General features: G+C 40.0%; 1 protein-coding gene across 1 annotated transcript; it reads left to right on the top strand.

Moving 5' to 3' along the window:
* Positions 1 to 78: 78 nt before the first annotated feature.
* On the top strand, positions 79 to 23,845 carry naa15b (N-alpha-acetyltransferase 15, NatA auxiliary subunit b). The gene is made up of 20 exons (XM_083538665.1): positions 79 to 592; positions 9,203 to 9,287; positions 10,784 to 10,888; positions 11,317 to 11,474; positions 12,626 to 12,760; positions 14,781 to 14,934; positions 15,304 to 15,423; positions 15,590 to 15,685; positions 15,822 to 15,928; positions 17,573 to 17,645; positions 17,755 to 17,924; positions 18,096 to 18,248; positions 18,384 to 18,512; positions 19,047 to 19,260; positions 19,383 to 19,576; positions 20,089 to 20,197; positions 22,053 to 22,151; positions 22,247 to 22,390; positions 22,495 to 22,592; positions 23,212 to 23,845. The coding sequence occupies exons 1-20, from the start codon at positions 539 to 541 to the stop codon at positions 23,410 to 23,412; spliced, it is 2,598 nt and encodes an 865-aa protein (XP_083394791.1). The 5' UTR covers positions 79 to 538; the 3' UTR covers positions 23,413 to 23,845.
* The last annotated feature ends 1,158 nt before the right edge of the window (positions 23,846 to 25,003 follow it).

Raw genomic sequence — 25,003 nt, 5'->3', positions numbered from 1 at the left:
GCGCCGCCATGTTAAGTGACGTCACTGAGCCGAAACTGCGCTCTCTGTTATAAAAAAAAGAGTAAAAAAAAAGACACCAGATTTTTTTGGTAAAAAAAAAAAAAAGTTTAAAAAGTGGAAATGGACATGTCCAATTGTGTCCAGGCCGCATTACGAGTTCTCGTGGACGCTCTAGTGTGTAAAAATAAAGCGAGCTTCTTGAGTTCCGACTAGTTGTATTTGACCCTGTTGTCTTGCCTAGGTGCCGGCGCGCCCCCTGTAGGCGGAGAAGGAGACAAGCAGCGGAGAAACCGAGCCGTCAACTTGCAACTTGACCCGGAGGAGAAGCAGCGGCACGGTCGGCCATTTTGGGAAAGAAGGGGCTTTTCTATCACCACGTGAGGACTGGAGGGGTGTCCGAAAAGGGCAACAGAGCTGCGCCTGAACTGAACTGAACTGAACTGAGCGAAAAGGGGGGGGAAATCAGGGAGACGCGACCAGCTTTACAAGCCCGACACTCGTTCCACATGTTCTAAAACCGAGGGAATAGTGTTCAGCCATGCCGACTGTAATCTTACCACCGAAAGAAAACGCTCTTTTCAAGAGAATTTTGGTGAGTACGCCTGAAAAAAAAGTGCGCCGATCCGTGCAGCGCGGCTCCGGTGCATGTTCCCGGCACAATGTGCTGTCAGATGGTGCTTTAGCCGAGTTAGCGAGCTAGCGAAATGAGCTAAAACCCTGGTGTGTGCATGAACTAGTCTGTTGCAAACTTACAACTTTTTGCACTATTTATGAAGATTGATCTCTTGAAAACGCTCATCTCCTCCATCCTTCTCTCTCCCAACCTTCTCCCATCTACCTCATTGCAGTTCCCTACCTATGCTAGCAAGCTCAACTTAGCATTGACAGACCTAGCTAGCCGTTTTAACAAGTGACATAAAAACTATACATTTATACTTTATTTACAAACGTCACGTTTCTGGGCAATATATGAATATTATTGTTTATTATCATTATTTCTAGCCCATATTTTGTACGGTGCAGGGTTAGCTAACAGCTAGCTAACAGCTAGCTAACAGAACCAAAGTGGCTAAAACGCTAATTCCATGTATAAAACCACTCAACGTGTTTATTTGCTCACAATGCGCTCAGAACACTCAAACGATTCTTCTTAGTTATTTTGATTATTATCGACATTTCCTAGATCCGTGTATTTTTTTTTACTTTTAAAACTCGTAGTGTATTTATTATTATTATGAAACGAATTAGCTAGCTAGCATTAGGCTAGCATGTCCCGGCCTGCTAGTAAAGACTGGAGCTGGTTAGTTCAAGTTTTGTACAAGGGCAGTGTGTGGAAATGTCCATGAATATCATTGTTTCCCGACAAAAATGTCAATAAATGATTGTTTTGAAAGAACAATTGCAGGTCCTGCTCTGTTCTGGTATAAGTGTGTGTGCTCCTGAGACTGACAGGCACATGGACAATACAGCTAACTTGCAGTGATGTTGAAGCTCAGGGGTGTTGCATAAAATATTAGTTGTGCAAGAATTATTTAACTCCCTGTTTTCTACCAGATTTAGAAAAGTTCTTCCTTCTGGACATAAAAAAGATTGACACACGTTGAATGTGATTTGAGAACAATAAGGCAGGTGTAATTGCACTAATAAGTGTGCATTACACTTCATATATATTGCATGGATTTGAGTTCAGTAGGAGGAACACGTGTGCAAAGGGATTTATGAACTTTACTGGTTGCTGAGGAGAAATTTATAAGGATAATGTCGACACCGTGCTGGTTTAGTGGTTAAGGCTCTGGGTTGCTGATCAGAAGGTTAGGGGTTCAAGCCCCAGCACAGAAATGCTGCCACTGTTGGGCCCTTAAACAAAGCACCTAACATTGTGTATCTGTAATGACATTTTCCCTTGGGGACTTATGAAGTACTGTTAAAAAAAAAAAAAAAAAAAAAAAAAAGGTCTGCGTTGTTGTGTGGATGTGAGTATCGGCTTACTGTTAAAGATGGACTCGTGACTGATGGCGAAGGTGTTGGAAATGGGTGGAAAATCACGGACCTGGTTGAAGTGACAGCGTTCTATAACATTTTCCTGACCGCGTGTTACTATTTATCTGAACGCTGAAGGCATGCCCGTGTCCATTGCTCAAAACAGAGTGGTGCAACTTGGTGTTTGGAGTTCTGCACTTTAGGAAAGTATTGATATCTGGTAATAAAATAAAATCTAATTCTCACCTCCTCCCAAATGTACTCTCACCTGTCCCACTGCCCTGTGCTTATTATTGTTTGCACCTGTTCCGGATAGTTTGTCCTTTTTGTTGTTTCTGATTCTGAAAAATTAAAACCACATGGTACATGGGGAACCAATGTATCTCGAGGACACGACGTGATCCGTAAAGGTGTTTTTATGTTTTCTGGAGATCAACGAAGGGCAGACTGATGGACAGTGTCCTTTTCCAACTGTATACATTTTTCATCGTTGGAAATCTTCCCGAGCTGTAAAGTTTTCCCGAATAAAAATTATTCTCGAACAACAGAAACAAGCTACTGCTTTTCATAGTTTTATTTGTAGCCTCATCTTTCGTTCATGCACACATTCTGTTCCCAGACAACAAGACGGAGGTGTTTCGAAGCTGCCTTTTTAGGCACAAAATCCGCATTCACTGAATTCGCATTCTTCATACCATGTGTGAATGTGTTCAGTTGTGATTTCTTCACTCGAGACAGAGGCTAATACCAGGTGCCGGAGTTACCAGGCCGGCGTGTGGACGCGTACTTTAACACACTTAATTCCTGCCTTCACGTGCAAAAAATCAGTCGACATCATGCACATTTGCAGATTCAAATAGATCACGTCAAATCGGAAAACATGTGGCCGTCCCGGCAAAATCAGTCAGATGTCATGGGTGAAGGAAATCTGGCAAACAGCTCAAAATAAAAAAATAAAAAAATCTCCCTAGTGCGCTCTTTAACACAAGACATTTTTTAACACTAATATTTTCATGTACTCGTAAATTGCTGCAGAAGATCATGTTTGAAAATCATGAAACTCTCCTACCTTCAGAACATTTGAGGGGGAAATTGTAAGCAAACTTTTATAACATGCATCATAGAAACGTTCCTGAAGACTCGCCCATAAATCCAAAAAACACATACTATAGTTCTAAATAGTAAGCGCATATATGAAGTAGCACATTGTGGTGAATTATTTAGACATTGTGTTTAGTAAACTAGTGATTATGGACAAAGGTTTATTTTTTATTTTTTTGTTATTTATTATTATTATAGTTTATTAAAAAATTCACCCAATTTATGGGTGGACAAAGTTACTCAAATGTGCATTTCAATCATTTGAGGCTCACAAAAAAAAAAAAAAAAAAAAAAAGGCAACATAATGCGTCACAAACGTTGTGTTAACTTTCAGCTTGAAGCTGATTAGGATGTAAAGCACTCAGTACACACTGACTGGTTTATTCATTTGATTTGTATTGGGCTTCTAACAATGGACATTGCCCCAGAGCAGTTTTACAGAAATAGATTATGAACATAAATTTTCTCTGCTAAAATAAGTTCCTACAAGTTTAGAGAATAGAAGAATTGAATAAAATTTACTTGTCGCATATACATTACATTACAGTGAAATTCTTTCATCGCATATCCCAGCTTTCTCAGAAGCTTTGGTCAGAGCGCAGGGTCAGCATTGATGCAGCACCCCTAGAGTACAGAGGGTTAAGGGCCTTGCTCAGGGGCCCAAGATTGGCAGCTTGGCGATACTAGGGCTTGAACCCCCGACCTTCCGATCAGTAACCCAGCACCTTAACCAATATTAACAAGTTTAAGTTGAAAACCTCCCTAAGATTGTAGGAGCAACAAACCCTGGGAGGAACCAGATTTAAAAGGGAACCCATCCTCCCATCATTGTTGAGGTTATCAGCTGTTCACTGATTGACACTGAGAGCCAAAGTGTTTATGGCAATTGTAGCTCTGGCAATTGCAGACTGTTTATAGTAATTACAGCCCAGATCTATACTCCTGCGTCTTGCGTTTAACTCTCTTCACAGCAATCTTGCAGTAACGTGTCCGCTTTATGTCGCTGTGGGAAATTCTGTTGTTTGCATATGTGAAAGTGACCTGACCTTCACCCAAGTCTTATTTAACAAACACCCTTGCAGCACTTAAGTAGTCTGAACAGTCAAAGGAACCTTGATGAAGCTCCAGGTGTCATGTTGCAGTGACTGCCTCGTAAACAAGGGGCCCGGTAGTGGCAGCTTGGTGTGGCCCAGATTTTGTGTTTAACTCTAAATGTTTACGATGCTTTTTTTGTAAGCCTCAAATGATCATAATGCACATTTGAGCAACGTTCCATACCGTGTCAATCCCACTGTTTAATATGATGATATACCTGATAAGAGACGTTATAGTGATTTGCATAAAGCCAGAGTCATGAGGCATCACTTCGGTCAGAAAAAAAATGAAAATAAGACTGAGGCTACGTTTCAATGATGCATGAAGTAAAATTTGGCTTACAAACTTCCTCCTTCAGTGATACTGAACATTATTTTCAGCAGAAACTTGAAAATATTGTTGTTTTTTTTACCCCCCATCTTAAGGTTTGCACTAAGCAAAGTTTTAAATGTATATATTAAATATTTGGAATAATATATTGTGCTGTAATATAATGTAGTGTTTATACAGTCTGTGTTTCCCACCATTATTCATTACAAAAGATCAGGGTTTTTGTACCTGTAAATATATTTAATGCCTAGATTTCCCCACACCCAAACAAACTCCAGTGAACGCTTAGCAGAAAGTGCATCCTCCGGTCACGTAGTGAAACAATAACGATCACACTGTGTTTTTAGAGAGCGGTGATTTCCGTTGTGATTGCTTTTTAAGGACACCACTCGGGTTTGGTTTAGAAGTTTGGTACATCCATGTATTCAGGAGATGCTCTGAGGTCTGTAGATGTCATGCTCTGGGTTACTTTGTCACTTTGTCAAAGGTAAGTTAAAGAGAAGAGTCTGTGCAAAACAGTGTTTGTTAGGCCTGTGCAAGTTAAGTGTCTGTGCAAAGACAAAGTGTTTATCGAGTCCTGTGCGACTCAAAGTATTTTGAAGAGTTATGTGCAAAACCGGAGTGTTAATGTGCACAGTGTGTAGCGCAGTTCAGAACAGTTGCAGATGCTGCCGCCCCAGAACACCGAGTAGGGCACTCGCCACGACATTCTGATAGAACATCTGCAGCAGATGTTGAAGAGCGCCAGCCTTCTGAGCCGGCTCTGTCCTTTCCTGTACAGATAGTCCGTGTTGGCAGTTTAGTCCATTCTATCATCCAGCTGCACTGCCAGGTATTTCTAGGTTTTTACAATCTCCACACCGTTGATAGTCACAGGCTCCGGTTGAGGCCTGGGTCTCCTGCAGTCCACCACCATCTCCCTGCTCTTTGTGGTGTTTAGGTGCAGGTGGTTAAATTCACACCATGCAATGGAGTCCTGGATCAGTTTCCTGTACTCCTCCTCCTGTCCCCTCCTGGTACAGCCCACAATAGCAGTGTCATCCCTGAACGTTTGTACAAGACAGGACTCAAAGTTGTAGTGAAAGACCGATGTATACAGGGTGAACAAGACCAGAGAGAGAGCACAGTCTCTTGCAGCACTCCAGTACAGCTGACTACAGTGTCAGACCTGAAGCCCCCCCCATTCACACGTACTAAGGTCTGCCTGCCAGGTAGTCTGTCACACATGCCACCAGGTGTGAGCCCACTCATATCTCTAAGTTTATCTCTGCGGAACAGCGGCTGGAAAGCATTGGAGAAGTAAAGAAATTTAATCCTCACAGCCCAGCTGTCGCTGTCCAGGTAAGAAAGGAATCGGTGTGACAAGTAGATCATGGTGTTCCCCACTCCCACCTTCTCCTAGTATGCAAACTGTAGAAAGCCGAGGCCATGGTGCACCTGAGGCCTCCTGTGGTGTAGCAGCACCTGCTCCATTGACTTCATTGTATGAGACGTCAGAGCGACTGGCCTAAAGGCATTCAGCTCTCCAGGACGGGGCTTATTTGAAACTGGGATAATTCAGGATGTTATCCACAGCCACGGGACCCTCTCCTGTTTCAGGCTCAGGTTATAGATGCGCTGTAGATGGTCTCCCAGCTCCAACACTTCAGTAGTTGTGGAGAAACTCTATCTGGGCCAGCTGCTTTGCTAGGATGAAGCCTCCTCAGCTTACTGCACAGCTGTTCTGCTGTGATCGTGGGTGGAGGGACATTCTCCCCTGTGCTACAGTTAGTTCCAGGGGGTAGAGAGAGAGAGAGAGAGTGGTTCGCTCTTCCCACATCTGGTGTTACCCCGCTTCGAGCTGTATCCGGTGATTATCTTCATCCCATCCCACATCTTCTCCGTGTCCAGCTTCCACTTGTACTGCTCCTTTGCCTCCCTGAGCTGGACTTTGGGTTTTCTCTGCACACTTTTAAGCTTTTGCTAATCACTGTTCTTTAAGGCCCTCTTCTTCTGGTTCAGAAGGCCCTTGATGTCACTTGTGATCCAGGGCTTGTTGTTTGCATAGCAGTGTACAGCTTTTACTGGAACATCATCATTTATAAAGAAGTTGATGTAGTCAGTAGTGCAGTCACCAGCTTCCTCAATGTTTCCACTGTGCCCCTGCATTACATCCCAGTCTGTATAACCGAAACAGTCTCTGAGTCTGCTCTGGCTCAGGAGACCACTTCCTGAATGAGCATTTGGTTGTGGGTAGCCTCCTCACTCTAAACAATGAGAACAGTGGCGTGTCCAAACTCTCTGGGCAAGTAATAGCGACGCAAACTTAGAGCCAAAAGCAGTTGGAGATTGTCCCTGCAGCAGTTGGAGATTTGAATGCTCACATGCCCAGGATTGCAACACCTAGTGTTTACATATATGGCGAGTCTTCCTCCTTTCCGCTTCCCGCAGGCTTTAGTGTCTCTATCTGCCCTGACTGTGCTGAAGCCGGGTAGCTCTACGCTAGCATCCAGAACGCTAGCGTGAGCCACGTTTCACAGAAGCACAGTAAACTGCATGCTCTGTAGACTTGATCATTTTTCAGCCGCGCAGTTAGTTCGGCAATCTTGTTCGTAATGAGTTCACATTTCCCATGATTACAGAAGGTACCGAAGGCTTATATTGACACTTTTTCACTAGCCGCTAAGCGCAGGCTCTGCAGCCACGATACAGCCTCCTCACCTCATCAGGTGAACCACACCGGCAGGAGATTTTTTTTATTTATTGAGAAAGTAGTTGAATCCCTGAAAAAACGGGTTTCGGCTTGCGATAATCCATATCCGTAGGAAAGATAATCAGATGCAACAAAAGCATACACAAGTAAAGAAGGGAGGGGGAAAAAACCCCACAAAGCTTAAAAGAAAGAGTAAGGTACTGGAAAGGCTGGCACTCTCTGCGGAGCCGTCTCTACTCTCTGATTTGTTAAGATTGATAGTTTATAACATTTGTGAAACTAAGTTATAGTTTTTCCCATTTTTTTTTTCTTCTAATCATTTTACTTTTATTACTAGTCATAATTTATATTTATTCCATGTGCTATTTGTTGTGTTAATGTGCTTTTATTGTTTACATTTTACATTATACCTTTTATATACCCATGTCAGAATTTCATTTATCCAAAACAACGTCTCATTTTTACAACTGAGTAGTTGAGCGTAAAAGGTTGTGGGTTGCTTAAGGACCCAGCAGAGGCAGCTTAGTGGTGCTGGGATTTGAACTAATGACCTTTCAATCAAAAGCCCTGCACTTTAGCCACTGATCTGCCATGTCCCTCTGTGCTTTCTAAGCTGCTTATGATATTTTATTTTTATTTTAATTTTTTTGTACAAATTGTTAAAACTGCTACATCCAGCTGCATTGGGTTTGTTTTGGTGTTGGTAAATGCCCATGTCCATGTAATTGACTGTTTGATTGTAATATTTCTCATTGGGAAGTGTAATTGAGCACATATTATAACCGACAGACGGATAGATCGAGCGTATTTTATTCAACCCAAATGGGAAAATTTTCCAAATTAAAGACTTTCCAGTTCTACTGCAGGTATAACAGTATTTGTCTGTCTGTGATGGCCTTGTTTGTCTTTTCTTTTTTTAAAGTAAGGGTTTGTGGTTTGTGCTCATGTACCAGTGTAATCGTTGTATGCATGTAGCACACTTGCTGGATGAGTGAGGGAGGGAGGGAGAGGAAAAACCCATCAGGGGTGTTTACTGGCACCTTTTCCCACACATTGTTGCTTGCCTTGTTTTTTTTCTTGTTGCTTTTACTGTGTATATACACACACACACACACACACACACTGTAAGTTGCCAGTCTCTGCCCTGATGACCCAGTATATTAGTACACTAAGAACAGTAAATGGAGCATGTCACTTTCAAACAAGGACATAAGAACATGTAGATGTTTTTCAGCTCTCCTTTTTCATTTCGTCTCCGGGAGTTTTTTCTTGCCGTAGTCGCCACCGGCTTGCTCGTTAGGAAAAACATAAACAGCATTTATTCTTACAGTATTATCTGTACGAAGCTGCGTTGAGACAATGTCCATTGTTAAAAGCGCTATACAAATAAAAATGAATTGAAGCTACACTGTATTACATCATGAGCCTGTATTCTACCATATTACTGAGGTTTTCATACTAGTAATACACCTCCTTTGTTCAATCTTACTATCATCAGTATATCAAGCCCATTCTATGATTGTTAGGTTATGATCTAATCGGGGGGGATCAAGCTGATATCAAGCCAAAGTTTTTTTTACAGTGTAAGTCTGCTTAATTGTAGTATTGCATTACATTGGAAAGTAAGAGCTAATCGCTAGTGGCACTGTTTCTAAAGATCGCTGCTTGAAAATGAATGTATTTGTACGCTTGAAAATGAATGTATTTTTTTCACGGCTGTTGGGTAACTAAAACTGATTGCTTTCTACAATTTGTTGGTTTCGTGGACTAGATTATGTTGCATTGGGTAAGAATCACTGTGAAGAATCACTTCCAACTTCACTCTAATGATGTAACATTTTATAGAGGGTAAAGACTGTATAAATTACACACACTGCAAACCATGGCAACCTAGCGAAAGGAAACGGATTTTAAATTGGTGGCATTTCATTCGACTGAAATTGTTGAATAATTTATTGAAATATTTAAAATTTCTAAAATAACCTATGTTTCTTTTGTTTGAAGAGATGCTATGAGCACAAGCAGTACAGAAATGGGCTGAAGTTCTGCAAGCAGATTTTGTCCAACCCCAAGTTTTCTGAGCATGGAGGTAACACACACACACACACACGCACGCGCGCACACACACACCCACACACACCACCTCTACATCAGGATTGTATCATGACCACATTGATCACTGGAGACCCATAGTGATCGTGGCGTCATATATATATATATATATATATATATATATATATATATATATATATATATATATATATATATATATATATATATATATATATATATATATATAAAAGCAATCAATCATTACTAACTGATTTGTGTAGCTTTTTTTAATTATGTCTGCTGCATTGCAAAGACAAGCAAGAATGACAACTTGTTCAGCCACCCCCGCCCCCGCGCGCGCTCGTTCGCTAAGCTAATTAGCCAATCAGAGTTCTATTTCTTGCGGATCATGTGAATGATTCGACATGTTAAATCAGAAGAAAAACAGCTGAAGCCGTCCAAAAAATGCCAAGGTGCGAAACAAAACTAAAGCCCAGTTATATTTGGGTCACTGGTGTTAAAAGCTCATTGAGCAGCCTTGTAATATTTATCTTTTTTCTTAAATAAACCAGAGACCACCCCCCCCCCCCCCACACACACACACGTTAAGTATCATGCAAAAAGTTATTCATGTGGCTTGTGGTTTCTTTTATGTCCAAGGCTGCAGTCATGCACTAAGTGGATTAGCAGATTAGCAAAGAGCTCCTAGCCACATGCACTTCATTCTAAGCATTTTCTTAATGCCTGAAAACACTAATTTTTTCAGAGGATACAATGAAACTGCTGTTAGATCAGACAGTAAATGGGAATTAACCACAGTTAGGAAGAAGTAACAACTGCCACCCCAAAAATGCAATTTTATGAATAGAGTACTGTATTAACATTTTACTTCATTTTATAATAACCAATTATATTTTTATAATAAATGTCATTATTTAAACACAAAACTCCATAAAAACAATTCCCTATAAGTTTTTTTTGGTCTAAAGTGCTATCCGAGAGAGACCGGGAAAATCAGCCAAACAAATTAGTTATGAGGCAAATGCTATTCCACGATAAACCGGGGTCACGAGATTCAAACCGCGGTAAAGCGGGGGATTACTGTAAAAGCATAAATAATTAGCATTAAATTTGCCTAGAATTTAGAGATCTGAATTCAGATGCTTTGTCCGTCACCGTCCATGGAACTGCAGATGTTTGTCACGTACATACATGAAAAATAAATGATTTATGACATTTCTTGCTTACTTGTGTTGTATTGTTTCGGGTAGCCTTAATTATTTATGCGTTTGACAGATTTTTTTTTTTTTTTTTTTTTTTTCCCCCAAAGTGATTTAAGCCCGAGGCAGAATCCCGAGCTGTCAGCTGAAGCATTAAGGCTTAATAGTGGATCTCTAACAAGTCCAGGACTTTAACGCAGAACCTTGTTTTGTATTTATTTATTTTTTGTCACTGTAGGCTTTTTCTTCAGAAATTCTGCCGTATGTGAGCAGAGTTTTCCTTACATGTCACTTTTTTTCCTTCCCTATACAGAGACGTTGGCGATGAAAGGGCTGACACTTAACTGCTTGGGGAAGAAGGAAGAGGCATATGATCTTGTCCGTCGAGGGCTAAGAAACGACCTGAAAAGCCATGTCTGTATCCTAAACACGATCAGAGACACATTTTCAATCACACGGGCGATAAAATTGCCCGCTGAGATGTGCGCATGATGGTGAGAGAGAAGACTGATACGGATGCTGCGGCTGCCGAAGCGATGGCGTCGGGCCAAAATTCCTGCTCTGAGCCTGACTGCAGCCTGTACTGACTGCTAGCTGATACGCACGCACACACACACCCGTGCACGCACACACAGCAGACCACATTTTCCTCATTGTATATGTCCCCTGTGTACAGGCAAAAGAAGTTGCTTTGAAGTGTTTCTAATTTTAATGCGGTTAAATATAGACCACTGTAGTTTGTTTCCAGCAGATAGTTGATACGTGCTAATATAAGTTGGGGACCAGATTGATTAATAGGGACTCGTCCCGGCCATATCGAGTTTTTGCCTTAACACCATTCTGCAGGCTGGCACGTGTACGGTTTGCTTCAGCGCTCTGATAAGAAGTACGACGAGGCCATTAAGTGCTACAGGAACGCTCTGAAATGGGACAAAGACAACCTGCAGATCCTGAGAGACCTTTCGCTGCTGCAAATCCAAATGAGGGACTTAGAGGGCTACAGGGTAGGTGTGTGTGTGAGTGAGAGAGTGTGTGTGCGCCTTATTATAATATTATGTCAGGCCATTTAAGAGGGCATGAACCAATAGAATGCCCAAAAAATGAGTGGGAAAAGGTCAACGACCCCAAGTAAATCGAGTTGGCTTATCATACTCCTAACCTAAACGTTTTTAAAATAACCCGACATATGAGGTAAAGGGTACTGGTGATCCTCATTACAGAGCTTTTACGCTGTAAAGGAGGACATCTTTATGCAGAATCTTTTGTACGCAGCTCTGCATAAGCTTCTGAATAAACTAGATATAATCTACAAAACTGCTGGAGAGAAGAAAACACTAAGACTTTTATTAATCGATGGTTACTGAACAAACGAGCAATCAAAAGACTATAGATTGTAGCCTAGAATTCTGGGAACCTTTTAGGACTTTCAGAATTTGTCCCAAATCTCGGCCACAAATCGCACATTGTTCACCTGACCTCAGTGAGATCCCCTGTTAATCAGAAAGAGAAGAGCACGATGACCAGACTCTTAGGAAGGTTATAGAAAATAAACGCATTTTTGCAACCATGATTGAGAGAAAAGCATCCCAGAATGACAAACCTTGATCTCATTATGATTCATTCCTCTCAGCCAAGGCTACAGTGGACACAGTCATACTGGACTGTTTAATCCTGTAAAAAGACCATCAACTCTTAAATTATAAATACATGTACTGAAAGTCTTGCGATTGCTCGGATTCAAGTGTCCTTTAAAAATGACCGAAATGTTCAGTCATTATCTTATGATTTGTGATGTTGTTTCCAAAAGTTTCTGGTACCTGTTTGGAGCCAAGGATGTAAAAATAAACAACTTGTTTCCATATCCTGCCAGGATCAGTCGTAACTTGCCTCTGATTTAATGTCAATGAAATTATGATCAGTTTTTTTGATGAAGTGATGAAGAATCAGTTTATCATAGAAGGCTTTGCATCTTTGCTCTTCTTTTTATTTATAGATTAATATTTACTAGTGGAAAAACCAGAACAGACAATTTTTCCTCATGTACTCTGTGTGTGTGTGTGTGTGTGTGTGTGTGTGTGTGTGTGTGTGTGTGTGTGTGTGTGTGTGTGTGTGTGTGTGTGTGTGTGTGTGTGTGTGTGTGTGCGTGCACACACAGGAGACCAGGTACCACCTGCTGCAGTTACGACCTGCTCAGCGGGCATCATGGATTGGTTACGCCATTGCATACCACCTACTGGAAGACTTCGAGATGGCCGCCAAGATCATCGAAGAGTTTCGGAAAACACAGCAGGTAAATTCTACAGAACAGACGGAGCAAAGTGAATTGAGTAAATACAGCAGGGGAGTTTTCAGTTGTGCTGATTATCAGATTATTAAACAATCCTGAAGATATATATATATATTATATTAGTGTGTATATATATATGTGTGTGTGTATATATATATATATACACATACATACAGTGGAACCTCGGAGCTCGCGGCCTCAGCGCTCGCGACTTTCATTCCGACCGGCGACTCTCATTCAAATCGGCTCGTGAGCAACCGCAAGCTGCTCAAAACGCTAGTTTTAAAATTTCTAATCAAGGTTTATCTCATTAAAATTGTCTAATAATTAAGTGTTATGGAGTGAAAGTGTTATTTACTCATTTAAATCAATTTCGTATAGTGTTCTTTGGGTTTTTACTGGGTTGGAAGGGGCGTATCAAAAGGTCGCGAAAATTCGGAGCTCGCGAGGGTTAGGGACCAAGACCGGTCGCGAGTTCCGAATTTTTGCGACCTTCTGAGGTTCCACTGTGTGTGAGTGTGAGTGTGAGTGTGAGTGTGAGTGTGAGTGTGAGTGTGAGTGTGTGTGTGTATATATATATATATATATATATATATATATATATATATATATATATATATATATATATATATATATATATATATATATATATATATATATACTGTGTATATGCGTGCTGTATGACACCAGCAATTTGCTTGGCAGCACAGCTCTGTCAGCCACTCCCATTTCCTGACTTTGTCCCAGCATGCATTTCCATTTTTACAGGAAGCTGTGTGCTGGTATGATAGCAACACATTGAGTTTTTTTTTTATATAACCTAGCATTCAGAAAGTAAATGTGGTAATTTTTTTTATAATTTTTTTTTTGGTTGTAGTAAATGCGCTCTCTCTCACTGAAAGATTCAAGTGTATGCAAAAAGAGATTTTTTGGAATAAGTATTTTTTTGTCACAAGCATTAATAATTTCATCGCTTTATGTATAGCTTGTGTTGTTTAGCATTACTTAAAGAATTACAGACGCTCCCAACTTTATAAACATTTACTTTACGAACTTCCGCGGATACAAACAAACCTGTCCTCAAAGTGAAATTTGTTCGGAGTTAAAAAAAAAAAAAAGTGAAATATTTTTTGAAGTGAAAACAAAGGCTGCGTCTACACTAAACCGGATACATTTAAAAATGCTGTTTTCGTCTAAAAAGGCTCCGTCTCCACACTTGCGTTTTTTTAAAAAGTTGCTCATCCACACTGAAGCATCCCTGTACTGCGCCTGAGCAAAACATAAGAAGGTTCAACCCACGTCATTTCCGCCTGCCATTTATTTATTTCCCGGCTCTCTGAAACATCGCTGCAATAACTAAAAATGTGCCATCTTTTTCTAAAGCCTCCATTTCCACAATCCACATTGCGATGTGAAAACGTCATTTTCCAATTCATCCTTTTTGGAGAGCGTTTTCAAAAAGCTGCGTATTCCTCAACTCAAAACGTCGTCTCAGTGGAAACGGAAAGAAACAATTTGTGTGGACATGGCCTAAAGATGTTTTTTCTTAGAGTTTGAAGAAGACACTAAGCGCTGCCAAAAGATCGGCACAAGGCTGGATCTTCACAGCTGTGAGTGGTTGTTTCATTGTGAGGCAACAGTTGCCATGACAGTACCATGCGACTCAACACATCATAGATTCCGACTCTGACATACAGCAGAGATTGTAATGTTACGCATGTTTTATTTGGAATTTAAAATCATTATTTCAGACGTTAAATAGGGTCTTAAAAATCTTTAGGTTCTTCTAAGTCTACATATTTGAGTCTGGAAAAGTGTGGAATTTTGAAGGTGTAGGAACCCTGAGTTAGCGAACACAATTCCACCCTTATTTATACAACCCAGATGATGTCCACTGACGTATTGCAGCCATTTCATCTACAGCCGTGAAGTAATATCACCGTTAATGATACTACGTTCAGCATCTATTAACGTTCTTTTATTATCTTGCTCCCCGTCTGTCTGTGTGTGCGTACATGTGCAGACTTCCCCAGATAAAGTGGATTATGAGTACAGTGAACTGCTGCTGTATCAGAATCAGGTGCTGAGGGAGGCTGGACTCTTCAAAGAGGCTCTGGAGCACCTCACTACTTACGAGAAACAGATCTGTGACAAGCTGGCTGTAGAAGAGACCAGAGGTACACACACTTCAACAATTTCAGATTCAGTCTACATTCTCAGGTGAAAGTGCGGAGGATTGGATCGCCACTTGTGATCGTGTATGTCGGTAAATGCAGAGGGTGACACAGTTAACATCGATGACTAACAGACTGGTGGGAATGCAGAGTAGCGGAAAACAGTAAATCCTGTTTCTCTGCCCTGGAAGAAAAGAAGTAAAGGAACTATGAATTTGTGTTTCGGCCTTGGATATATTATCCACTTTATTGATCCTGTGCATGAGAAATGCCTTGGAATATTCCACTAGAGGTTGATGGTCTGCATACTGGATCAGTAAAACGATGCAAATATACATATTGGCACTCTGTAATGGTAGCGTGTGTATGTAGGTGAGCTGCTGCTGAACCTGGGCCGCTGTGAGGAGGCAGCAGATGTGTACAGAAGACTACAGGAAAGAAACCCTGAGAACTGGTCTTATTATCATGGCCTGGAAAAAGCTCTCAAACCTGGTACTTGCATTCCGTACAGCGATAAATGAGCATGCTGAAAACTGTTAACATACAACTTGTGTCTCATATATATATATATATATATATATATATATATATATATATATATATATATATATATATATATATATATATATACACATTTGTGTGTGTGTGTGTGTTACAGCCTCTACAGATGAAATGTTAAAGATCTATGAGGAATCCTGGGTAAAGTTCCCGAAAGGCTTGGTGCCTCGCAGGCTACCACTCAACTTCCTGTCTGGTAAGTAATGCCAGCTGTAAACCGTCCAGCTGTTGTGTGTGTTCATGGTTTTTATTCTGCTTTAGGTTGTTGCAAAACATTTCCTAGGATTCTAATAGCTGCCTAAAATGTTTTTTAAAATATCTTTCTCGTTCAGGTGAGAAGTTTCGGGAATGTCTCGACAAGTATTTAAGATTGAACTTTAGCAAAGGCTGTCCTCCGGTTTTCACTACACTCAAGCCCTTATACCAAGACAAAGACAAGGTGGGAGAAGTGCTTGTGTTTTTCTTTAGCTATCTGACCTATTCCTTTATTCTGCACAGCAAATTGTTGAAGGCGGTAAATCTGTACGTAAAAGATTCAGAACGTACAATCTATTTACATGCTCATCACCCATGAGATTTACAAATAATAATATACACTGACCAGGCATAACATTATGACCAGTGAACTGAATAACTTATTATTTTTTCATCATGGCACCTCTAAGTGAGTGGGATACATTAGTCAACAAGTGAAGATTTTCTCCGCAAAGTTGATGTTAGAAGCAGGAAAAATGGGCAAGCATAAGGATTTGCGTGAGTTTGACGAGCCAGATTGTGATGTCTAGACGACTGGGTCAGAGCATCTCTAAAACTGCAGCTCTTGTGGGGTTTTCTGCAGTCTGCAGAGGTCAAAATCTATCAAAAATGGCCCAAGGAAGGAACAGTGGTGAACCGTCGACAGGGTCGATTAAGGGTCGATTAATTATATTAATCCTCGACAGGTCAGGATTGTTTTGGCAGCAAAAGGGGGGCCAACACAATATTAGGCAGGTGGCCATAATGTCATTCTGGGTCGGTGTATAATGTTTTAAGTCTGGCAAATTTAATTCTGCTTTTATTATGTTTCCACATATGTTTCTGATTTTGTTAAAATACCAACCAAGTAAAAACTGTTCCACCTTCAACCAGATCATGCATCAGCGAACGCCAAGCGGATAAATGATCTGAAAAAAAAAAATGTTTGCGAATAATTGATTAAGGTGACAAATACATTTTAATATTGAGGGTAATATATATTTTACTGATCTTATAGATTCCCAAAGGTGTAGTTGCTAAGAACACGTTTACACCGAATTATAGATATGCACACACACACACACACACACACCACACACACACACCACACACACACACACACACACACACACACACACACACACACACACACACACACACACTGGTACCTTGACCTACGAGTTTAATTCGTTCCGTGGCTGAGCTCGTAGCTCAATTTGCTCGCACATCAAATCAATATTCCCAATAGAAAATACTTAAAATGGCATTAATCCGTTCCAACCCTCAAAATGCCACCCCATTTTTTTTACGTTTCATGTTCTTTTATTCGGAAAATACATTTCTAAATAACAAATATTGTATAAAAACATAATAGAAAGAGTATGTAAAGATATAATAAGGTTTTATGCAGTGTACTTGCCTTGGAGATGAGACGACTTGAGCTAACGAAGATGCTGGCGTAGGTGGAGGGTAGAGGCGATAGACGGAGGAGGATGGAAGACTCGTTTTTTGGCTATCACTACTGTACACTACGTATCCCTAAACCTTTAATTTTTTACTTTTTCTTCTTTGCTAATCTTAATTTTCATCACGGTCTTCGCTTTCTGGCTTCGTTTCGCCATCTAGCAGCGGCTTCTCGAGCTCGTACCTCAATTTTTTTTGCGTAACAAAGCAAAACATCGTACTTCGGAAAACTTGTACATTAATTAATTCGTAGGTCAAGGTACCGCTGTATTTACACTCAACACTTCCCCGCTCGTTTAGACTCTGGCAGATGGGAGGTGGTAGCAATAAAATGAAGCAGTTCAATGTACAAAAAGTCTGAAGTGTCACTTATTCTCATTTGCAGGTGTCAATAATTGAAGAATTAGTAGTAGGTTTTGAAACGTCTTTAAATAGCTGCCGAATGTTCAATCAAAACGGTAAGTTCAACAACCAAAAACACAACACTGAATATAGAGTCGGTTTCCTAGTTGGTTACTGCATGTGTGTTGTGGTGTCTGATTGGATCATTTTTCTTATGTTATTCAGATGATGGGAAGGAGGAGCCCCCCACCACATTACTCTGGGTGCAGTACTTCCTGGCACAGCACTACGATCAGATCGGACAGCAGACGCTTGCACTAGAGTACATCAACGCCGCAATAGAGAGCACGCCAACACTCATTGAGCTTTTCCTAGTCAAAGCCAAGATATATAAGGTTTGCACATGGACATTTCCTGTATTAATAGTGATCAGTTCTGTAGGATTCTTGAAATGTCGCTTTGTAAAAATTGCGAGTACCTTTCCGGTGTTGTTTAATCTTGGATGAAAAAGGAGGAGGATCTGTGAAGTATAACGTTTAGACCATTTTGGTCTCTCTTTCCTATAGCATGCTGGGAACATACGGGAAGCAGCTCGCTGGATGGATGAAGCTCAGGCTCTGGACACTGCTGACCGCTTCATTAACTCCAAATGCGCCAAGTACTTGCTCAAAGCAGGCCTGGTCAAAGAAGCGGAAGAGATGTGCTCAAAATTCACACGGGTACCAACAAAAGATCCATAGATGATGATTATTTTTTAAATAATTCTTTTTTTTTTAAACACTGAATGCTGTAGATGTTATTAAATAATGTACCACTTTTTTTTTGTCTCCTTTCTTATTTTTTCTTCTCTCCAGGAGGGGGCGTCAGCAGTAGAGAACCTGAACGAGATGCAGTGTATGTGGTTTCAGACCGAGTGTGCACTGGCATATAAATCTATGAAGAAATATGGAGATGCACTCAAAAAATGCCACGAGATCGAGAGAGTGAGTTCATGTGTTTCTTCACACAATAACGGTTTCTATCCGACATGATACTGTTGTGAATTTATTAATGTACACTGTTTAAAAAAAAAAAAAAAGTTTTTTATTACAAGTATTTTATATATACACGCCTCATGAGTTGCCTTTTTAAAGAAAAGAGGCACATACTTCATGCTTTCTTTGGGCTCTCTGTGTGCCCGAACTAATTTCTGGGTAGTTAAATAAATGTGAGCAAAAAGCCGAATTAAAGAAAACAAGCGAGCTCTTTTGAACGTTATTTACCTTTTTAAAGTCTAATTTCGTTCTGCCAAATTGTGTTTTAATAAAAATAACTGGTGGTCTGTCACCGTTTTTGTTTATTAATTTTTTTGACAAATGTTCTGCAGTAAATGAAATAATGGAAAAATGGAGATTGCAATTTCTATAAAAATGCAAAAGTGTCCAAACAATATTTTTAATATCTGCTTTAGAAATAATACATATTTTGGCAAGATGGTTATTTATTAACATTGCCGTTGTTCATCTTCCGTTCTGTAGCACTTTGTAGAGATAACGGACGATCAGTTTGACTTCCATACGTACTGCATGCGGAAGATGACTCTTCGCTCGTATGTAGACCTATTAAAGCTGGAGGACGTGCTGCGCATGCACCCGTTCTACTACAAAGCTGCAAGCACCGCCATCCAAATCTACCTCAACCTACATGATAACCCTCTCGCCGACGATAGCAAGGAGCTACAGACTGATACCGGTAACAAAACGTGCACTTTTACAAACACCCCCGGAAAATATGATGATAAATGATAGCAAACAGAAACACATTAACCTGTGGACTGCATGTGATCGTGTTAACATAGTGTTATGTTTTCATAGGGAACCTTACGGACAAAGAGCTAAAGAAGCTGCGGAATAAGCAGCGGCGAGCGCAGAAAAAGGCTCAGCTGGAGGAAGAGAAGAAAAATGCAGAGAAAGAAAAGCAGCTGAAGAACCAGAAGAAGAAGAAAGAGGATGATGACGAGGAAATCGGAGGCCCCAAAGAGGAACTTGTACCAGAAAAGCTGGCTAAGGTTTGTGGGCTAGTGTGTTTGGTCCTTTTTTTTTTTTTTTTTTTTTTTCTTTTTTTTTTTTTTAACCTAATGCACAACAGGCAATAGAGTTTTTCAGAAACCCAAAGAGGAACTTGCACTGGAACACACAAATTTTTACTAACAAGTGAAAATCCCCCAAAATACCAAACCTGTTTAATCCCGATGTCCATTAAGCATGTTTTGATGGACTGTGGTACTTATAGCACTTGGAGAAACTTGTTTTACTCTGTTGACACTCTTAAAAATGTTTTTTAAGCAAATGAACTTAAACATAATATTAAAGTTTTTAGAAAAAAGTCATCTTAAACATCTTATTTAAAATTTGTATCTAATTGAATAACAAAACCAAGCTTTCACCATGACCATAACCATTGAAGTTGACATGGTGCCTCAAAATAAATAAATAAAAAACTCACACTGTGGATTATTTATTTATTATTTTTTATTAACTGAATATATTTTTCTCTTCTGCATTTGCCCTCTCTGTCCAGGTGGAAAACCCATTAGATGAGGCTGTGAAGTTCCTGATTCCTTTAAAAAACCTGGTGAAGAACAGGATCGAGACTCATCTTCTGGCTTTTGAGATCTACTTCAGAAAAGGTAGAGAATGTGTAGTTTAGAACTACATTAAATAGGTTGTAGAGAAAGCAGTACTCGCACTACATAAAATAAGAGTATCTCGCTTTTTTTATATATATTTATTTAATAGTTGTACACTTAAATTACAAGTCTCAAGAGAAATTACAGTTTAACCTGCACCATGCTGCATTGGTTTGAGCCCTTTAGGTACAACCAAGTTGTCGGATGCAACAAAACTTCATTACTGATGTATTCATTGTAAATTCTCTCCATACATCTCAACAATTGATTGACTTTATAGCGCCATAACAATAAGATCACAGCACCATGGCACTGTAAAACGACAAGGAAAACAAATAAACAAAAATAAACAACCCAACATTTACAATTACAAACACCCACTGCATTAACTTAAGTTTGTTTGTTTTCACGCATTTCTTTGGTAAAATGTTGATTCATTTAAATGTTAAATGTTTAGTTAATGCAGTGGGTGTTTGTAATTGTAAATGTTGGGTTGTTTATTTTTGTTTATTTTTGTTTATTCTGCTTGCTGAAGGGATACTAAAGCTGAAATCTTTAATAATCTTCAATAAAAATTACGTCGATTCTAGTGCCCTCTAGTGGTGACGCCAAGCACGGCGAGTTAAAAGGGAAGGTCATTACACACACACACACACCTCACAAAAGTGAGTACACCCTTCGCATTTCAGCAACGATTTTAGTATATCTTTTAAATCTACAGTACTATAGAAATTAAACTTGGATATATATCTTTGTGGAGAGTAATAATTCTAATTCTCAAATCCTCAGAGTTCTTTGCCATGAGGTGCCATGCTGAACATCCAGTGGTCAGTATGAGAGAATTGTATTCAAAGCACAAGATACACAAATGTGTCCTGTCAAGCAGACAAAAACATGAAAATAATATTACATGTGTCTTTGCATGGTCACACGTCATACAGCTGTCATCATTTAGGGTGTATTCGCTTTTATTGTTAGCTATTTAGTCAATAATGGCTGTATGTTGAGTTATTTTCAGAGGACAGTAAATCTGAACTGCGGTCCAATCTGCAATCTAAAATATAGTCATTTCTATAGTATTGTCCCTTGATATTTACTGAAATGGTTGCTGAAATGTAAGGCGTGTACTCACTTTTGTGAGATACTGTAGTCATTTTTATCCTCACACATTCATTTACTTACTTGCTCATTGACTCAGCCTCTACAAACGACCGGCTGTATATGGTATCAGTCTAAATGTAGTTCAGATTCCCTTTAAACTCTGAACACCAGATAATTTTGGTGAAATTCTGGCTTTCACAGACATCTACACTGATTAGGTATAACATTTATGACCACCTGCCTGATACTGTGTTGGTCCCCCTTTTGCTGCCATAACAGTTGTGACCTGTCGAGCATTAACAGCAGTTTGAGTTACGCTCATTTGTTGGATCTGAACACAGCCAGCCTTCGCTCCCCACGTGCATCAATGAGCTTCAGCCGCCCATGACAGTGTCGCGGGTTCACCACCATTCCTTCCTTGGACTACTTTTGATAGATACTGATTACTAGCCGGTTAGCAATCGCAATTTGGCCCTTGTCAAACTCGCTCAAATCCTTACGCTTGCCCATTTTTCCTGCTTCTAACATCTGTGAGCAATTTTTTGAACAAAATGTTCACTTGCTGCCTGATGTATCCTACCACACTAACAGGTGCCATTATGAAGAGATAATGTTATTTACACCACCGGTCATAATGTTATGCCTGGATGGTGTATATCTTGAGAAGCTTTTCCTTTTCCCAAATAATGTTTGCTAGTTCATGACTTCAGCAAAGATGATTTTGAGGTTAACATCTGCTTTTTTTGTTTTCCAGACAAGTTCTTGTTAATGCTGCAGTCAGTAAAGAGGGCTTATGCTATTGATCCAGATCACCCCTGGCTCCACCAGTGTTTAGTGCGCTTCTTTAAAAGAGGTAAACTATTATAACTGTTGCATCTACTAGCCATTTGTTTTAATCCTAGTATGTTTTTGAGACTGGTATAGTCATTTTTTGCTTTTTATTAACAGTATCGGAGGCTAAAGATGCAGCCGATCCAGTCCGCACGGTTCTCAAACAGGAAATTTCCCGATTGTTTGGGGACAGCAATGCCAAGAGCTTCAACCAGGCTTTCCTCAGCAAACACTCAAACTCGATCCCTCATCGATTAGCAGGTGCATAAACACCAGTTTTTTTGAAGTACACATACACCCTAAATATAATGTAATGTGCAGGGTTAACCTGTTTTTATCTTTTTCTCATTTGCTTTCTCATGAAGCTGCCAAAGGCATGTTCTACTTGGATCCTTCGACACAAAAGAAGGCAGTGGAACTTGCTGCAGCACTGGATGAATCACTTAATAACAGAAGCATTCAGGTAAATCTTTAAGTTATGGGGTTTTCTTCCAGGCATAGTGCTAAATTTACTGATGATAAAGCTGAGCCAAATAAACTATAAAAGTTGAGAGATTTTTTAAGATCAAAAGTCCAAAACTTTTGTCAGCTGCTTTGTGATGATTTTCCTAATCTAGAACCCTTTGGTTGACACGCCGTAAGATCTTCTGGAACAGTCTAGCGTGATTTAGGAACTGTCTCAATATCATTTGTATTGAATTAATCTAGCATTGCAGAAGTCTTTTTTTTTTTTTTTTTTCTTTTCTTTTCTTTTTTTTTGCCCCATGTACCTTCCAACAAATACGATTGGTTTGTCCATAGGGGAAGTTCAGGGTTAGTTCACTTCGCTCAGAAATCCATGTAGTTACTTGCACATACTCATATTCCGTGTTTTGTGACAACACATTATTTCCTGTAAGTGTACTCACAACACTACAGAGCACTGAAATTGAACTACTCAAATTAATAAGGTCACCAACAATGCCTCTTTGTTTTCTTTGCTGTTTATTTCAGGAATGAGTTTTAGTTGCAGATTTAAAATGGATTTAAGGAACATTAACAGACCCTGAATAATCCCAGCATTCTTTTCTCTTCCTGTGTAGATCTGCTCGGAGGTGTTGGAGAGCCTGCGTGGCTGCAGCCTTGGGGCCGCCACGGAGACGACCGAGTGGTACCGGGCCGAGTGTCAGAAGATCTACCCGTATACGCTGGCCTTCATGCCTCCCGGTTACGAGGAAAACACAAAGATTGCCGTGAACGGGGACCTCTCCACGGAAACCGAGGAGCTAGCCAATGACATGTGAACACCTGAAAGGGGGTGGGGCTAAGGGAGCAGGGAGGGGGTGGGCGGAGAAGAACGAGGGGTGACCGCACCATTTTTCAAACACCCAAGATGACATGTTGCAGAACTTCCCACGTTTTCTCCAACCCCCTGAAATCGGGATCAGGGCCTGGAGGAGGCGAGGGCGTCCGCGGAGAGGAGGACGAGAGGGGAGGGGGAGGAAGAATAAAATGGCCATTTTACTTTTTTTTTTTTAACCTTGCTGATGACTACACTCTAACTGAAAACTAGATGGCACACAAGCGCTCTGTCGTAAAACGTGTCTGAAGGTGACGAGCTACAAAGTGCAAAAGGCGAATCCCATAGTCGAACCAACCGAGCTCACCCAAACCCATCTATCCCCCCCTCTGTTTTAAAGAGTAATTTATATGAAAAATAAAAACGGCATAAAACGAGTTTTGGAGCGCGGAGTTGGTTTTGTGTTGGTGTGATGATGGCACTGAGAACTTGTCGTAATAAGGCATGAGTTTATGGGTGGGTGATAAGCAGGTGGGTTATTACCAAGGAGGTGGAGTCTAAGTATGCTGCTTAGGTTTTTTTTGTTTAATGCTGATGTGTGCTGTATGTCATCTTTAATACTTCATTATCACTGAGGTTTGGCTAAGGTGAGCTAAACCAAAGGTAGCAACTAGGACCTCAAAATCAGTCTCTCAGTCAGACGGAGCTCCCTTTTATTTGTTTAAATGCAATCAGTAGCGCATGTACGAGCGCCACGGACAAGAACTTTACGATTTCTGTGCCAATTGGAAAACCTGTTGACTCAAAACTCAAGTCTATCGGCAATTGTTAAATTCCGTCTAACTCGGATGTGCCATGGATTAGCCATGCGTTAGTAACTCCTTGATATGGTGATACTGGAGATAACACACTGATGCTTACTGTTCATTAAAGACAAAACAAAGCAATCTGCGTTCGTGTTAGATCACAAACATAGGTCAATTCAACAATCTGGAAAGACCATTCACTGAGGAAATGATAGAAACGAGAAAATAAAAATATATTGGTGAACTTTAACCTGGGAATTCATGAGCTTAGAACTTCTGAGCAAACAGAAAACAAGTAGGCATGATAAATCTCTTGTGTTGGTTTAAAAAAATAAAATAAAAAGGCACCACAAAAAATCTTTCAAACATTGACGCAATGTGATAAAATTACCTTTTGATTTGTTCTTGTGGTTGTAGTGTGGCCTGAGCTACTAAAGTGTAATAATGAGCCAATCTTTTTTCTGCAGGTGACTAAAATAAATCTACAAAATTCTAGCTTTATTAACATTTTAATTAGACTGAAGAATTCACCCACCGACGTCATCGAGTTTCTTAATTGAATTCAGCAACTACCCTCTGACTTTCATTACAAGTTCTGAGTAAAAGGCTTACATTGACCTTGTCTGTGATGTTCGCACATATGTACTGGAGTATTCCTTTAACCTATAACACACTCTCTTGCCCCTGCTTTATTTTCAATGTGGAATGACTAGTTTGTTGTATGATAATGAATTTTTTTATTTTTTTTTGTAATAAAAAAAAAATAACGAAATGAAGAAAAAAACAAAC

This window comes from Silurus aristotelis (genome assembly GCF_946808225.1).
Source record: "Silurus aristotelis genome assembly, chromosome: 4".
In the NCBI taxonomy this organism is placed as follows: domain Eukaryota; kingdom Metazoa; phylum Chordata; class Actinopteri; order Siluriformes; family Siluridae; genus Silurus; species Silurus aristotelis.
Note: the sequence above shows the minus strand (reverse complement) of the source record. Positions and strands in the feature narration are given on the sequence as shown.